At 43.4% G+C, this 17547-nt stretch overlaps 1 protein-coding gene across 1 annotated transcript in view; it reads left to right on the forward strand.

Moving 5' to 3' along the window:
- The window catches only part of STK24 (serine/threonine kinase 24), a 43726-nt gene that overhangs the window by 20191 nt on the left and 5988 nt on the right, over positions 1–17547 (forward strand). Inside the window, exons 3-10 of the mRNA XM_079972881.1 lie at positions 2012–2068; positions 3662–3770; positions 3958–4115; positions 5123–5308; positions 6613–6758; positions 8390–8513; positions 10177–10245; positions 16743–16879. Coding sequence (XP_079829007.1) covers positions 2012–2068; positions 3662–3770; positions 3958–4115; positions 5123–5308; positions 6613–6758; positions 8390–8513; positions 10177–10245; positions 16743–16879 — 986 coding nt within the window. The remainder of the gene's footprint in view (positions 1–2011; positions 2069–3661; positions 3771–3957; positions 4116–5122; positions 5309–6612; positions 6759–8389; positions 8514–10176; positions 10246–16742; positions 16880–17547) is intronic.

Raw genomic sequence — 17547 nt, forward strand, 5'->3', positions numbered from 1 at the left:
CCCAGGGTTACCTTGTGATAGTATCCCTTTCATTATACAGTGGTACCTCGGGTTACATACACTTCAGGTTACAGACTCCGCTAACCCAAAAATAGTGCTTCAAGTTAAGAACTTTGCTTCAGGATGAGAACATAAATCGTGCTCCAGTGGCACAGCGGCAGCGGGAGGCCCCATTAGCTAAAATGGTGCTTCAGGTTAAGAACAGTTTCAGCTTAAGAACGGACCTCCAGAACGAATTAAGTATTTAACCTGAGGTACCACTATATATGTTTCAAGTGCATGATAAATATGATATTGTATGTTGGCCAAAATGTTTGTTCATTCAACTGTCAGAGAAGCAGAGTATAAAGGGATATTTTCCTCAGTAAATAGTTTCACTTAATTGAGCCAGCAGTTTTGCAAGCAAGGCATGTTTTGCTTTTTGGCCTTAAAAGCGCATTTGAATACACAAAAGGGTGCATGTATCAATGAGAGCTTTCTATTTATTTTTAAAATTTACAGCCTTGCCCCTCTCTGCAAACTGCTTTTGCAGCTTCTGGGAATTTAAGAAGCAGCTTCGATGGCTGAGGAGGAGACACTGTAGTTGCCTTAAAAAGAAAAGTTAAAATCTCTTATTTGCATGTTGGGTGAGCTGCAGACTTTTTTGGATTGCATCCATTGACTCTTTAAGAAACTGTTTGCTTCTGTATTTGGAGGGAATGAGTCACGAGCCCATGGAACTGCTAATATTAAACAAACTGATTGCTGGCAGTGAATTGTGCTTGGATGGTATTTAAGTGCAGGGTTGCTGAGGTTGTGCACCCATGACTGCTGGGAAAATATCCTAAGCCTCAGATCCACGTATGGTAGAAATGCAAAATAATGTTAATGGTGTTGTTGTTTGCTTCATTTATGAATTGTTTCTGTTGAAGCACGTTGAAGCAATTTCACAATACAATAAAAGCATGTATAAGACAACAGCATATATAAAAATTTCAGATCTAACACAGATACTGATTAGGATAAAAATCACCGCTTAGCAGACTTGCTGAAAGAGGAAATGGTGTCTTCATAATAAGCTTCTTAAGTTGAGGAACGTTTTCTCCTGGTGCCTAAAAATATATAATGAAGGCGCCAGGCGATCTTCCCTGGGAAGAGCATTCCACAAACGGGGAGCCACTGCAGAGAAGGCCCTTTCTCGTGTTGCCACCCTCTGGACCTCTTGAGGAGAGGGCACATGAAGAAGGGCCTCAGAAGATCATCTCAGGGTCTGGGTAGGTTCACATGGAAAGAAGCGATCCTTGAGGTATTGTGGTCTTAAGCCACTGTAGACAAAGATTGGAATAATGGGCAAGCTGTCCTTTGAGGAACACCTGACAACCATTATTGATCTTTGGTTTGAGGGACCCCTGAAGAGTTTTTGGGCAACCCTAGGGATACTTGGAACATCCTTGTAAGCTACTCTACTCAAGTATATATATAGTTACGGATGTATCTACTCTACTCAAGTATATATATAATTATGGATGTAAAATTTCTGGAATTTTCAAGACAATTTGCCCCTTTTGGAAGAAAACTGAAACTTTTTGGGAAATTGAAATATATCCATTAACTTACTTCACTGCTTTAACTTGAAACACATCATTTTTAAGTTGATATACAAAGTGATACTGTTTGATATGTTTACAAAATGGGTGTTTACTCTGAAGGCTCACTCAGTTTAGTAGTAGAACTTATTTCCAGGATAAGGGCCTCAAAAGTATATGTTCCTTAGTTATGCAGAAGCAAAATTGCAGGAGAGAGCTGTGTGTGCGTTTATATATTTCCCTTCAGTCAAAACCAATTCCTAGAGTAGCTTATGAATATTTGTGGTAAGACAATGCTTGCTCCCTAGGCTTACATTTTAAAAGGCAGGGCACAAAAGGAAAAGGGACTGGGCACTATTTTTTACTTATATATAAAGCATTAATGAAAACAAATTCTCAAAATTTTTTTGGCTGATATTTAGATAATTATTTTTCTACTTTTACAGGATACAAAACTATGGATAATAATGGAATATCTTGGCGGAGGTTCTGCTCTTGACCTTGTAAGTAATCAGCTTATAGTAATGGAACTAAAGGGTATTTATCTGAATTTGCAGTTGTTTCTATGTGCATTATAAATTCAGAGTGATGTCCAGTGATGTCCGACTGCTTAAACAGAAAGACATTCAACTTCTTTTCTTTCCTCTCCAGCACTCCTGCACCCCAAAAACTGCTCTGGTGTGCCCCAACCCTCCAGGTCATATCTTGAGAGGGCATAGGAGGTGCAAGGGGGAATATAATAATAATAATAATAATTATTATTATTATTATTATTATTATTATTATTATTATTATTATTTATATCCCGCCCTCCCCAGCTGAAGCCGGGCTCAGGGCGGCTAACAACAATAAAATAGTACAACATTCTAAAATTAATTCAGCTCAAATTGATGGCAACCATTAGGCTAAAGTTCTGTGAAGATTGCCAAAGGAGGGAGTCAGACTGTGCCTGGTGGAACAGCTCTGTTCTGTAGGCCCTGTGGAAAGATGTCAAGCCCCGCAGGGCCCTAGTCTCTTGGGACAGAGCGTTCCACCAGATTGGAGCCACAGCCGAAAAAGCCCTGGCTCTGGTTGAGGCCAGCCTAACCTCTCTGTGGCCTGGGACCTTCAGGATGTTTTTGTTTGAAGACCGTAAGTTCCTCTGTGGGACATACCGGGAGAGGCGGTCCCGTAGGTACGAGGGTCCTAGGCCGTATAGGGCTTTAAAGGTTAACACCAGCACCTTAAACCTGATCCTGTACTCCATCAGGAGCCAGTGCAGCTGGTATAGCACTGGGTGAATGTGATCTCGCAGCGAGGACCCCATAAGGAGTCTCGCCGCGGCATTCTGCGGTTGGGAAGAAGAAGTTGGAAAGAAGAAAAGTTGTTGCTTCACTGGATCTCCCCAATAGGAATTTATTTATTTTTTGCATTTATTTCCCACCCTCACTTTGATGATTACAAGCCAGCTTCATGTAAGCCTCATAAATTTCTGCTAACTAACTTTCGTAAAAGGGTAAATTTATGTACCTGAAACCATTAGTTCTTGGCGTAATAGTATAGGGAAAAGTACTTTGATTGTGTCATTTGATTTTTATTGGAATAAATGCCCCATTCTTAATCATCTTCCTCAGATATTGAGTAGGAAAACTGTAATAAAATTGGAATAATGATGAATGAGCAGAGGCTGTTTGCCTCAAACAGCTCTGTCCTCCTAGAGCAGCCCAGTGAGACACGGAAAACTCCATAGGTGATTCAGTATTGAACTGATTGTTGAATTGAGGGGAGCAGATTCCCTTCCAGCTGAATGCCTGATTCTTCAGCACCCTCCCTCCGATTCTCGCAGCCTTCCTTGCAGCCTATCCCAATTCCAAAGGAGAAAAGCTTACACCCCGAGTTGGCTTTTTGTAATGCCACTGTCTGAGAACATGAATGTGCAGAAAAGGTCAAAATAAATACTTCTGTAGTTTTGTGTCGTTGCTGATTTCGCACGTTTTCTCCTCTATTGTGTATGACTGTCTAAACTTCTTGACTTCAATTCCCCCACCTACAAAGGTTTATCAGCTGTAATTGTGTGACATTTATCTGGAAAAATAATCTGTTGTGTTTTCTCCTAGTTAGAACCAGGGTCTCTTGATGAAATCCAGATTGCTACGATATTGAGAGAGATTCTGAAAGGCCTTGATTATTTGCATTCAGAAAAGAAAATCCACAGAGATATTAAAGGTAAAACTTTGTAGGGTTTGTGTTTCAAATGCTTTGGGTTGGATCGAGTCTTCGTCATGGTTAGAGTAGACCCACTGAAATCAAATCACATAAGCTAGTCCTTATTTCTGTGGGTCCTTGACTAAGCCAACCTGTTTAGCTTAAACATTCGAACTCAACATTATTTTTCCCCAAAAATATTTTCTAGCTGCTAATGTGCTGCTGTCTGAACAAGGAGAAGTCAAACTAGCAGATTTTGGTGTAGCCGGACAACTAACTGATACACAAATAAAGAGAAATACCTTTGTGGGTACACCATTTTGGATGGCACCAGAAGTAATAAAGCAGTCAGCGTATGATTCAAAGGTAAGATTAAAGGAGGACTGCTTAGGGTTCAGAGTTGGGCCTGAAAATCTTTTCTTCTGTTGTCTTTGTTAGATGAAATAATATTATTCTGCCATGCTGATATTGACACACACACACACACACACACACACACACACACAGTGGTACCTTGGTACTCGAATGGCTTGGCTCCCGGACAAATCAGCTCCCGAACTCCATAAACCCGGAAGTCAGTATTCCAGTTTTTCGGAAGCCTAATGTCCAACGTGGCTTCTGCAGCTTCCGATTAGTGCAGGAAACTCCTGCAGCCAATCGGAAGCTGCACCTTGGTTTTTGAACGGTTTCTGGAGTCGAACGGACTACCGGAATGGATTAAATTCGAGAACCAAGTACCACTGTATACTGTATATTTTCTATATATAGGTTTGTATATATACTGTATGTTTTATTAACACTTATCACAGTACAATAAAAGACAAGCTAGTTACAAGCACACACACACACACACACACAGAGAGAGAGAGAGAGAATAAAAGAAGAAAGAAAAGATAGAAGAGATAAAAAGTACAGGATCCTCTCTCCCCAATATATCTTAACCTTTGTCCCATACCGAAAAGGGCGTGTCCTCCCAGCTCTCACCTGGGGATATTCCTCTCTTCTCCCAGCCTCTCATCCTGAGAGATTTCTGCTTCCCTGTCTCACACAAGGACCTTCAGACTGTACATCACGCTGAAATTTTCTTAGGAGGATTTACCTGGATCACTTTTGTATAGCCCTTACTGCTCACGCAAGTGTTTAGGATTATAATATTTCCAGAATTGTTACGTAAACGGGTTTGAAAAACAGACCGCTCATGTTTATTTTGAGCGCTTATTTTGAATACCTAAAATTAAGATGCAGAGGGAAGGGTGTACTTGTTTAATGAATGATCAGTCAGTGAAATGAATGAAATGTTGCAGTTGGTTTCAATGAAAGGGCTCCCTTTTTGTCTCCCTCCTGCTGTAAGTAAGATGGCTTCTGTGTTACAGGCAGATATCTGGTCACTTGGCATAACAGCCATAGAGCTTGCGAAAGGTGAGCCTCCACATTCAGAGCTGCATCCCATGAAAGTTCTCTTCCTGATCCCAAAGAATAACCCACCAACATTAGAAGGAAACTATAGCAAACCTCTGAAGGAGTTTGTTGAAGCCTGCTTGAACAAGGACCCAAGTTTTGTAAGTTGTTTTGGTTTTTCCATACCCCATATACCTTTGGTCACGTTGCTTAACGCACATGTGGGAAAATGGAAGACTGAACTATCAATAACGTTTGAATGTTCTGTGTATTGTATATACTTTTTTTTAACAACAAAATAATTTTATTCTGACATGCCCCTGTTTTTTGTGGAGCTTTATCCTGAAAATGTCTGCCTTTCTCCTTCCTATGTTACTTTTAAAAAAATTGATCACACATTAATTTAATAATAATAATAATAATAATAATAATAATAATAATAATAATATGTTATTTGTACCTCACCTATCCAACTGGGTTGCCGCAGCATTTCATTCAAAACAGCCTCTTTCAGTTAAGATAAAGGAGAATTGAGAGGGTTTCTTTCAAATTCAAAAATCTTCGCCAAAACCATGTTCATGTGGGTTTCACTTTGTGTATTCAGTCCACATTTTGTTCAGGCTGATGACAAACAGGTGTCACTTCCACAAAATCGTTTAGCTTTCTTATATTCTCTAGGATCGAAATATTTTGATGGAGGTTTACAAGCTACATTTTAAGCTGTTTCTAACTTTTTATGATCCATCTATACTACTTTTGTCGTGGAAGCACTTGGACGGGGCGAAGGGTTTCAGCCAATGCATTGACCACCTTCCTGTTGTGTGCAATGGTTGTTTCTGGAATGTGGAATAGGGAAACGCTTGATTGGCAGCTAGGGATTTAGGTAGATGTCCATGTATTGCTTTGACAAGTCGGTCTACAAGTATCAGTGAATCCATGCCTAAAGTCTACTATGGCTCATCTTTCCACCTATGTATATTATTAGTGAAATCTATATGCCAGGGGTCAGCAACCTTTTTCAGCCGTGGGCTGGTCCACCGTCCCTCAGACTATGTTGTGGGCTGGACTATATTTTGAAAAAAAAAAACCCACAAACAAATTCCTATGCCCCACAAATAACCCAGAGATGCATTTTAAATAAAAATACACATTCTACTCATGTAAAAACACGCTGATTCCTGGACCGTCCGTGGACCAGATTTAGATTTTGATTGGGCTGGATCCAGCCCCCGGGCCTTAGTTTGCCTACCCCTGTTATATGCTGAGAAAGGAATAAAAGTAATACAGGAGAATTAAGCATTCATTAGCCACAAATACACATTACTTAGAATATACCAATGTCTGGTGTCTGTCTTCAGTAACTGTGTGTTTAGCATTTTGGTGGACTTAAGTTTCTTTTTCTAAGTTTTCTCCTCGTAAATCAGCTGAAGTGTATTAAGCAAAGCAATTTGTTTTTATTTTTAAGAGACCAACGGCAAAAGAACTCCTGAAGCACAAGTTTATAATACGGAATGCAAAGAAAACCTCTTATTTGACAGATCTCATCGACAGGCATAAAAGATGGAAGTCTGAGCAGAACCATGATAACTCCAGCTCTGAAGATTCAGATGGGTAAGCGTGAAAGCTGGAGAATACTGCTGATGCGGTGGGGCAAGCTTAAAGAAACAACAACAATATATCTTGGACATACTCAAAATTAAACTGCTAAAAAGTAACGTAACTTTAAGAGTATAGTCGAACCTTGGATTCCAAACGCCTTGCGAGTCTAACATTTTGGCTACCGAACACCGCAAACCCGGAAGTGAGTGTTCCAGTTTGTGAACGTTCTTTGGAACCCGAATGTCTGACGCGGCTTCCAATTGGTTGCATTAGCCTCCTACAGCCAATCGGAAGCCACACCTTGGTTTCCGACCGTTTTGGAAGTCTAATGGACTTCTGGAACGGATTTCGTTCAGCTTCCGAGGTACCCCTGTATGTATGTATGTACATAATCCTTCCTTTTTCAATGCTTTGGGTAATCAGAAATAACTCTGGAGGAGCAGTCACCTGTTATCTGAAGTGTGGGAGGGAAAATTTTAATTAAAGTTGGATTTTAGAAGTAAAAGAATATGAGGACAGCAAGTAAGAGATCAAGACAAGGAATTTGTTTTAAGAGTGCATTTCTTTGTTTTTTTGGACTATTTGGGGTAGAATCATAGATAAATGAAACCATGAGTGGGATTTGAGAAAGAATTATGAAAATAATTTTATCAAAGTTTTGTAATAGATAAGTTTTGGGTTTTTTTTGGTATAATGCAGCAGGAAAGGTTGGGCGATAAAAACAACATGAAGATAAGAGTGGGAAGTCAACCTCTAAGGATTTATTCAGTTGGAAATTAATTTTTATTTTTAAAACTGTTAATCTTAAGATTTGTTAAATTTGTTAATCTGGTGGTTGTTGCTTTTTTGTTTTTTTAAAAAACTTAAAAATTAATCTCCCCCCCCCCCAATGAAGTGTAGGAGGAATACTCTGAAGCAAGCATGCCCCAAGCATGGCACCCTTGTGTATAAGAGAGCTGTAGGACAGGATTTTAAAAGTGCTGCTTTAGTCGGGCTTGTTGCATGCTGCTAAGATGTATAATGTCATGGGACGTGGGTGGCGCTGTGGTCTAAACCACTGAGCCTCTTGGACTTGCCAATCAGAAGGTCGGCAGTTTGAATCCCCACGACGGGGTGAGCTCCCGTTGCTTGGTCCCAGCTCCTGCCAGCCTAGCAGTTCAAAAGCACACCAAAAGTGCAAATAGATAAATAGGTACAACTCCAGCAGGAAGGTAAATGGCGTTTCTGTGCGCTGCTCTGGTTGCGCCAGAAGCAGCTTAGTCATGCTGGCCACATGACCCAGAAAAACTGTCCACGGACAGACGTTGGCTTGCCTGTAAAGCGAGATGAACGCCGCAACCCCAGAGTCGTCTGCGACTGGACCTAACTGTCAGGGGTCCTTTACCTTTACCTTTTAAGATTGTATAAATCCAGAAACGGATCATGGAGCAGATTTGTAATTTATGCTAGATGTAGTAATTCTGGCACCTAATTATTGAAAACCTTTTTCTTTCTATAAAAACTTATAATTTTGTTGATGGTGTTGGTTTAAAGTAATCACGTTCGAGTTTGCCAGTTTAGTTTTATTAACAGCCGATGACAATCATATGAATAAAGTGATTACTTTCTTTGCAATAACCCATGAAAAAATATTTGTGCTAAAGGGAAACAGATGGCCAAGCCTCGGGTGGCAGTGATTCAGGCGACTGGATATTTACAATCCGAGAGAAAGATCCCAAGAACCTCGAGAATGGAGCTACTCAGCTACACGAGTGGGAAAGGAACAAGGTATTTACAGACACTGGAGGAAACGAGAAACTGAATGTATTTTAAGAAGCAACGCATGCTTTTCAACTTTCATTATCACAGCTTACGGCTCTTACATGTGAGGTTTCAGGTTGTACCCTGTATGCAGTGTTTATCTTGCTTAACAGGACTTGCTCTTTCTCTCTGTGCAGCCACAAAATTAGCTCCAGGAGGTGCCCTAAATCAGGGGTAGGCACCTAAGGCCCATGGGCCACAAGCAGCCCACAGGGTTTGTTAAACTGGACCCCGAGCTGCCCGCTCGGCCAGTCTCCGCGTGCTGTGCTAAATCAGCACAGCGCAGCTTGGGAACTTGCTTCTGCAGTGCCGAAAATCGCATATGCGCAGTCGCTGGAAATTGTGTCGACGCAGATGCCGGAAATCACGGGTGCGTGTGCTCTCACACACACACACACGCGATCTGGCCCATGGAGGGATCTCCACTGGAGTGAACCGGCCCAGGCGAGGGAAACCTTGCCGACCCCTGCCCTCAACTTTGTGGAGCAGTCAAGAAGGTGTGCAGAGGGCTGCAGGAGAAGAGGGGGACATTTTGTTGCACAAGCAGGTGTTGGTTGTGCAAGCAGAGCAACAGCATTGGGTTCCATTGAAATTCCTGTGAAATGAAATAGGTGTGGGGAACCTCTGGCCCATGGGCCAGTTTTGACCCCGCAAGGGTCCCAGTTTGGCCTGAGAGGCAATTTCCCCCAAACCATGCCCACCTACCCAAGACCTGACTTTATATGCGGTGTCAGATGTGGGGCAGATAGACACAGCTGGAACCTGATCGCACAGTCGATCCTTGCAGAAAGCAGCTTTGCCCAGCCCTTTGGAAGTACAGAAAAAAGGGCTTTCAAAGCAGCAGCTCTCTGTGCGCAGCACTTCCCAAGTGCCAAGCATAGGGCTGGCAAAGCCCCTTTCGCTGTGGTTCCCCAGTGCCTGACAACCAACCGGGTGTTGGGCATTTGGGAACAACAGTGAAAAAGGGGCTTTGCCAGATCTCTGGGACAAGTAGCTTGCAGATGGGATATTTTTAATGCTATCCCTATCACAGAGTCTGCGTACCCCAACCTGCAATGCTGCATCTGATGATGCTAGCAGCAGCCACTGTATTAGTGCCGCTGAAGGATAGTCCTGGGTTGGCATGTGGCAGAGATGCAGCAGTTGTTTGCCATCCTCAGTCTGCCCCTGTTTACGCATTAAGCATGTGCACATGTGTTCCTGTAATGTCTTCCCTTGCTTTGTTTCATATTCTTGCAAATAGTAAACCAACTCCTTCCTGAAGAGTTTCATCAGATACATACTTCCCACCCACCTCAAATTTAACTTACTTGGTATTGCACATCTGAAATATTTCAGAATCCTAAAGTACACTTTGTTACATAAAGTAGTTAATCGTCTGTTTAACTACATTTCCTTGTTATTTGTAATTGAACTTTTGTTATGGGATACACAGAAGGAGTTCCACTTGTTCAAAATTGAATTTCAGCTTGCAATATTAATTTCAAAGATGCATTAATGAATTCCGGATGTATTTGTACTTGGAAGTGTGTGTTGCATAAAATGTAGAATATAGGGAAAGAATGAGAAAATGTTCAGTATATGTATCTCGCTTGATGTATTATGGAATTCTTTATTTTTTCTCCCAAAGGAAAATACCATTCAAAGGCGTCCTTTATCTCGGTGCTTATCAACAATCATATCGCCATTATTCACAGAGGTAAGTTTCCATCAGGTTCACCGTTTCCCAGTCAACATGAGGACCACATTGCCTTGTGGTCAGCTTTCCTGGTTGGGGGACTTATGCCTGTGGTGGGTGGGGCCAGGTACAAAATGGGCGGAGCAAAATATTTGATCCTCCCTTTCGTATAGTAGGCTACATTCCTGACATGCAGAAGTCTATATACATACATTCCTCCCTCTTGGCAAGCTAGAGTTGCTTTCGCCATTTAGGGAACCGTTCCAGCCAGGCAGATGCTCTCAGAGAGACTGCGGAGCCTGGCATGGTGAGGGTTGTGGTCTGGGTAGGAGAGGCAGGGCCTGGGGAAGTATCCCAAGCAACAAATAGAGTCTGTGTATTTGGTCCCTGTGCCTTGTGTTCCCCACCTCTGCTTTAGAAATGATGGGAGAAAATACAGGAAAACAAATGTAATTAGTTTTGCTTCTTTTAAGTACATATAGGATAAATGCAAGATCTTGTTTTTTAAAAAATGAGAATTAGAGCAGGGTTTCCCAAACATGGGTCTCCAGCGGCTTTTGGATACAACTCCCATCATCCCTAGCTAGTGGTCAGGAATGATGGGAGTTGTAGTATAAAAACAGCTGGAGACCCCAGTTTGGGAAACCCTGAGTTGCAGTGGTATTTCGATCCCTTCATATTGGAAATAGTAGAAGTAACAATTAAATATCTATGTAGCCCTGTTCAGAAGCTCAAAGACTATCCTGTCTTTGCAATAACTCTGCAAAGAAGATCAACAGCATTCTTGCTGCACAGCAGATGGGAGGCTGGAGCTGAGATAGAGCAGCTTCCTAGCTTAAGGCCTAGGGGTATTTTGGGAGATATGGAAGTTTGAACCAGGACTTGATGCTGAAAGGCACTAGGGCATCCTTTCCACCTCGCCTGGGGATGATGGGGGCTGTAGTCCAGCAATATCTGGCGAGCTCCATGTTGGGGGAAAGTTACACCACGGTAGCAGCAGGGGATAGACTGTCGAAACTTGAATTTAATATGCACCAGAGTTGGGAGTACACATTACTGCCTGCAGAGTACTTCATAAAGCAGGTATCTGTCCATCTTCTGGTCTTCAAGAGTTAGAGCAGAGTTTCCCAAACTTGGGTTCCCAATTTGATTTTGGACTACAGTTCCCATCATCCCTGACCACCGGTCCTGCTAGCTAGGGATTGTTATTCTAAAGCAGCAATGCAGCAGCAAGCAAAGGCTCTAGCAGCCAAGTCAGCTGCTTGTGGCTGGAAAGCCAAACAGGATGTTTGTGACTGTTGCCATGGAAACAAAGGGGCAGTCCATTCTGTACTGAGCACCGGATGTTAGCTCAGTGTGTGTGTCATATGACCTGTACAGGATGTACATGGGTTGAGTTTGGAGTTTCTCTCTGTTTGTTGAAGAGAGCAGACATGTTTTCTCTATATGACTGCTGAAGACAGGAATAAAACATGTAGATACATTTCTGTCTGTGTCTGATTCCCCTCCCTGGGGATATGCAGTAGAGCAGGGAGGAGGAGAAGCAGTTTGGTGTGTTTTTCTCACAGCCTGAGGAAAATCGCCGGAACGGACCTCGTGTTTTTCCTACCGGGAGTCGCCGGAGGGAGGTCAAAAGGATTCAGCCGGTGCCTGGAGAGATAGGCACATACCTCTGACCGAGCTTGAATTCTGACATTTGGTAGCAGTTGACGGTTGCTACGATCCATGGGAGTCTGCATCAAGGAGACTGTATTCATCCCTCTCCATGGAAGCCTGAGATGGATGCTGATTCTCTGCAGCTAGAAGCTGACCAGAAGAAGCTGAAAGCCAAGCTACGGAGCCCAGGTATGAGATTTTCGGGCTTAAGAGTGTGAATGCAGATGGATTAATTCTCTGCTTCATGGGAGCAACGTTTGGGAAAAACAGCTCCGAGAGAGAAGAGTCTGCATTCCAAACATTCCTGTGGTTTTTCCTGTCCAAGGAAAGGAATGTGGTTGCTTAGCAACGCAGGCCAGTTTCAAGATAAGGGCTGGAAGTCAGGCTCGTGTTTTGACTAGGTCCTTACAAAGGAACTGTAAAAGGGACTTTCCAAGCGGCCAGTGTTATTGCTGCCAGGTGCACAGAGTGTAAACAAGCCAGCTATTGGATTTTAGAGGCTTGTGTTTGAGAGTCAATGCAAGGACTCAAAATGGATGTCAAGAAGGGAAGTCTGCCTTCTCCACCCCTCTTGACCAGTGACAATTATGCATCTTGGTCTATTAAGATGAAGGCTTTGCTGCAGAATCAGAGACTGTTTAGGGTGATTGAGAACCCCATCCCTGCAGCACCAACGCCTGTTTGGGAGTCACAGGATATGAAGGCCAGAACTGCTATAATTCTGTGCGTGTCAGACTCTCAGCTTATTCATATACAAGATTTAGAGCACGCGAAAGATGTTTGGGACACGCTGAGAAGGACACATCAGAGAGATGCAGGTTCTTCAGCGTTGCTGTATTTTGAAAAGCTGACCAACCTGAGGCTTGCGCCTGATGGAGATGTTCAAGCGCACCTGACGGAAATGAAATTTCTGCGTCAGCAGATGGTGGAACGCAATTTCCATCTGGATGAGGAAGTGTTTTGCTTCATGGTGATCAATAGCCTGAATCGGACTTACAAAACGGTTGCCAGTCAGCTGGGGTCTCTCCCAGCGCAAGATCTAACGGCGGACAGGGTCTTTGCCGTGGTTCTGAACGAACATGACAGACTTGCCGCCCTGGAAGTCAAGGACAGGGGGAGTCAAGAACGGAGTTCTAACACCCCCACTGCTGTAGCTACTGGAGGAGACGCTGTAGCTTTGAACGTTGTCCAATGCCACAATTGTGGACAGACTGGGCATCTTCAGCGGAACTGCAGGAAGCCACGTCAGAACAAAGGAGCCAAGGGAAGCTCAACGAAGTCTGAGGCGTCAGGCAGAAGTCATGCCAAGTCACAGGCGAAGCCTGCAAAGGCTTTGATGTCCCTAAAAGCCACACCACAAGTGGGGAATTCCTTCGTTTTAGACACGGGAGCGACGGTTCACATGACCCATCGCAGGGATTTGTTTTCGTCGTTTAAGAAGCAAAGCTTCGTTGTACAACAAGCCAACGGTCGAGAGCTGGAAGCCACCGGAATTGGGACTGTGTATCTTAAAAGTCTGAACTTGACTATAAACGATGTTTATTTGGTTCCAGAGTTGAAGTACAATCTGCTCAGCGTTTCGCAGATTGCCAAGAAGGGACTAAAACTGTCCTATGATGATCAACACTGCGAGATCTACAAAGATGGAGAGTTGTATCTTTCTGCCGAAGAGAAAGATGGACTGTATTTGTTGACTTTTGATCAAAGTGATTACATGGAATGTAGTTCTTGTGATTCTAACATGATTTCTTTTGCAGGTGTAGCCAAGAAGAACGCCAAGCAGGTCACCTCGAGGGTCGACAAGGCATTTCAGCGGGTGTATGCTGATGTGATTGGTCCTTTAGCACCATCTAGAGGCAATGCAAAGTATTACCTAATATGTGTTGATTCTTTTACAGGTTTTGTCTGGATTTATCTTTTGGAGAGACCGAAAGAAGCCTTAGAAAGGTTTAAAGAGTTTTGTGACAAGGTTAAAAATATGCATGATGCTGACATAGATTGTCTTTGCACAGATGAGAAGCCAATTTTTCTCTTACAGGATTTCCAGAGGTTCCTGAAGAAGAAAGGGATAAGACACAAAATTGCAGCTTCCGAAGAAGCTTGGAACAGATGTGTCTGTGTTAGAGTGAACAAAGAATTGCAAAAGGGAATGCATGCGCAATTGCTTAGTTCACATCTGCCACATGAGTACTGGGCTGAGTCGCTAATGTCATATTGTTACACGTGGTTGAGAAAGGTCTCAAAAGACTTGGGATGTTCTCCTTTTGAGAAACTGTTCCACAGAAAACCTTCTGTTGCCCATTTCAAGGTTTTTGGGTCTCATGTGAGGACAGAAGCTCCAGGTGGAGTAAAGAATGCCAGAGGCATTTTTGTGGGTTATGAAAAGGGTCTCTACAGAGTAATTTTGTCTGAATCTGGTCAGGTGATTCTCACAAAATTTCTAGAGAGTGCTCCTGAACAGGAGAGAGTGATTGTTCACACATTTCCCACAGGTGATGATGATGATTCTGATGATGATGAGTTTGATCTTATTGAGTTCAGTAGTACTGATGATGACAGCGATAGCTCAGACAGCTCAGTTGTCACAGTCATTGAGAGGAAATCTCACATAATGACTAGACCCTCAGAAGAGGAGGATGAACCACTGATTAAGCTTAGTACTGGTTCTCCAGAGAGCTCAGAGGCTGAACCAGAAAGCAGAGAAGAGCAGCACCTCTTACGTAGGTCTGAGAGAGCAACGAAGGGTGTACCACCCAAGAGGTATTCAAAAGAGTTTGCCAACCAAGCTATTGCATGTGTTGCTGTTGTAAACGACCAAGGTCAGATTGAAGCTGTGTCTGAGTCAGAGACAAAGGCACAACAGAGAGTTGCTAACCAAGGTAATGCAGAAGCACTCATTCCTTGGAAGTCACACAACCAGAGAGGTACATTGGTAAAACCAGTGGCGGGTAGTTCCAAGGGTGGAACTGAAACAACAGGGGAGTGTTATACATATAACAACTGTTTGTTTTCTTCTCTGGATGACGCTTTGCTCGCAGCACGCATTGATACTTTAGGGGGAGTATGTTATTCTAAAGCAGCAATGCAGCAGCAAGCAAAGGCTCTAGCAGCCAAGTCAGCTGCTTGTGGCTGGAAAGCCAAACAGGATGTTTGTGACTGTTGCCATGGAAACAAAGGGGCAGTCCATTCTGTACTGAGCACCGGATGTTAGCTCAGTGTGTGTGTCATATGACCTGTACAGGATGTACATGGGTTGAGTTTGGAGTTTCTCTCTGTTTGTTGAAGAGAGCAGACATGTTTTCTCTATATGACTGCTGAAGACAGGAATAAAACATGTAGATACATTTCTGTCTGTGTCTGATTCCCCTCCCTGGGGATATGCTGTAGAGCAGGGAGGAGGAGAAGCAGTTTGGTGTGTTTTTCTCACAGCCTGAGGAAAATCGCCGGAACGGACCTCGTGTTTTTCCTACCGGGAGTCGCCGGAGGGAGGTCAAAAGGATTCAGCCGGTGCCTGGAGAGATAGGCACATACCTCTGACCGAGCTTGAATTCTGACAGGGATGATGGGAATTGTAGTCCAACAATAGCTGGAGACCCACGTTTGGGAAACCCTGGTTAGAGAAACGCAGTGCTGTGATGAAGTGGCATTTGTTCCTGCCCCCTCTCCTCCCCGTTCCCTTCCTGGTTTTAAAGACCTCATGGTGGGAGGTGGGGATATTAGCAGTTATGTTAGTGAGCCAGAAGGAGAAGCAGTAGAAGTCCTTCTCCCACCTCTATTTTGAAGAGGGCGGGGGGCAGCTGCTGTAGTGCAGCTCACATTTCTTAAGGTAAAGGGACCCCTGACCATTAGGTCCAGTCGTGACCGACTCTGGGGTTGAGGCGCTCATCTCGCTTTATTGGCCGAGGGAGCCGGCGTACAGCTTCTGGGTCACGTGGCCAGCATGACTAAGCCGCTTCTGGCAAACCAGAGCAGCGCACGGGAACGCCGTTTACCTTCCTGCCGGAGCAGTACCTATATATCTACTTGCACTTTAACGTGCTTTCAAACTGCTAGCTTGGCAGGGGCAGGGACCGAGCAACAGGAGCTCACCCCATCATGGGGATTCGAACCACTGACCTTCTGATCGGCAAGTCCTAGGCTCTGTGGTTTAACCCACAGAGCCACCCGCGTACACCACAGCACCAGAGAAGCACCTTGTGGTGTGAGAGGTGCCAACCATTCCCCATAACACACACACACACACACACGGCTGCTTTTTCTATATTGGCTGTGTGTTCGATTCTGCCGTTTTTATTTTGCTGGGTTAAAACTGTTAACCACTCATGAGTCCTGGGCATGGAGTGGCAAATTCCTATTAGGAGACGAAAAAGGACTCTTTCCCAACGAAAAGGTAGCCTAGTGACTCACTAAATGTTTTCGTTGCCATTAGAGGCAATTTATTTGTGCAGTAAAATTACTTTCCTTTTTTGGCACAGCAGCCTCCTGGTTACTTCTGTGAGTTCCTGGTGCTTTTAAAGGGAACATATCATTCAGGGAGGGAGATCAGGATGGGAAAGGCTATTGTGCTGAAAATAAGGGACATGCCCTGCTATACATTTGTCTTTGTAGAATGTTGCCCTGCATTATGGCTCTTAAACCATGCATTTATAAGCAGTTGTCAAGTTAAAGCCCTGCTCATGCTTTTAGAGATTCCTTGAGATTTGCTTGATAACATACAATAGTTTTCAATTTACGTTGTAGATCTCCATGCAGTCCGTAGACCTAAAGTGTACTTGATTTTTTAAAAAACTCTTTTGCTCATTTAGATTGTATACGCATTTCAAATGGTTACATGGCTAACACCCTTTTTTATTTTGATTCAGCTGAAAGAGAGGAGTCAAGCTTGCGGGGGGAACATGGGATCCATAGAAGAACTGAGAGAGGCTATCTATTTGGCTGAAGAAGCATGTCCAGGCATTTCAGATACCATGGTGACAGAGCTCGTGGAGAGGCTTCAGAGGTATAGTACAGCCACATAGCAGGAAACAGTATTATCCAATTCAGTGTGGTTCCTTCAACGTAAATGTATCAATGGTATCCTAACCCACATGACCAAGGAGTATGAAACCTGAATTCTCTGCCAGAAGGAGATGTGAATTCTCCTAGCAGAAATCCCTGCTTGTTTGATCTCATGCTTATTAGGTAATATTGTATGACTTAGTAAGTGGGGAACATTCCTACAATCAAGGATGTGACAGGGCATAAGTTATTAGCAGAACCATTGACTCTTTAATCTAAGGAATAGTCTTGAGTTATTCACTAATTTACTGTTTGCTATCAGATTGGGTATACAGTGGAACCTCGGTTGCCAAACGCTTCGGAAGTAGAACATTTCGGCTTTCGAACGCCGACAACCTGGAAGTGAATGCTTCCATTTTTGAACGTGCCTTGGAAGTTGAACGGCTTCCGAGGCGGGTTGCTCCATTCCCCTCCTCCAATGGAATTTGCCCACCTGCAATTGTGCCTTGGTTGTCAAAACGTTTCGGAAGTCGAACGGTCTTCCGGAACAAATTACGTTCGACAACCGAGGTTCCACTGTAGTGGCAGGTTTTAAGACATCCACAAACTCTGGATTTGAGCAAATGTCTTATGAGAGCATAGCAAATTGCAAAGAGAGTAAAATTACCA

The sequence above is a fragment of the Podarcis cretensis genome (genome assembly GCF_951804945.1).
Source record: "Podarcis cretensis genome assembly, chromosome: 4".
Classification (NCBI taxonomy): domain Eukaryota; kingdom Metazoa; phylum Chordata; class Lepidosauria; order Squamata; family Lacertidae; genus Podarcis; species Podarcis cretensis.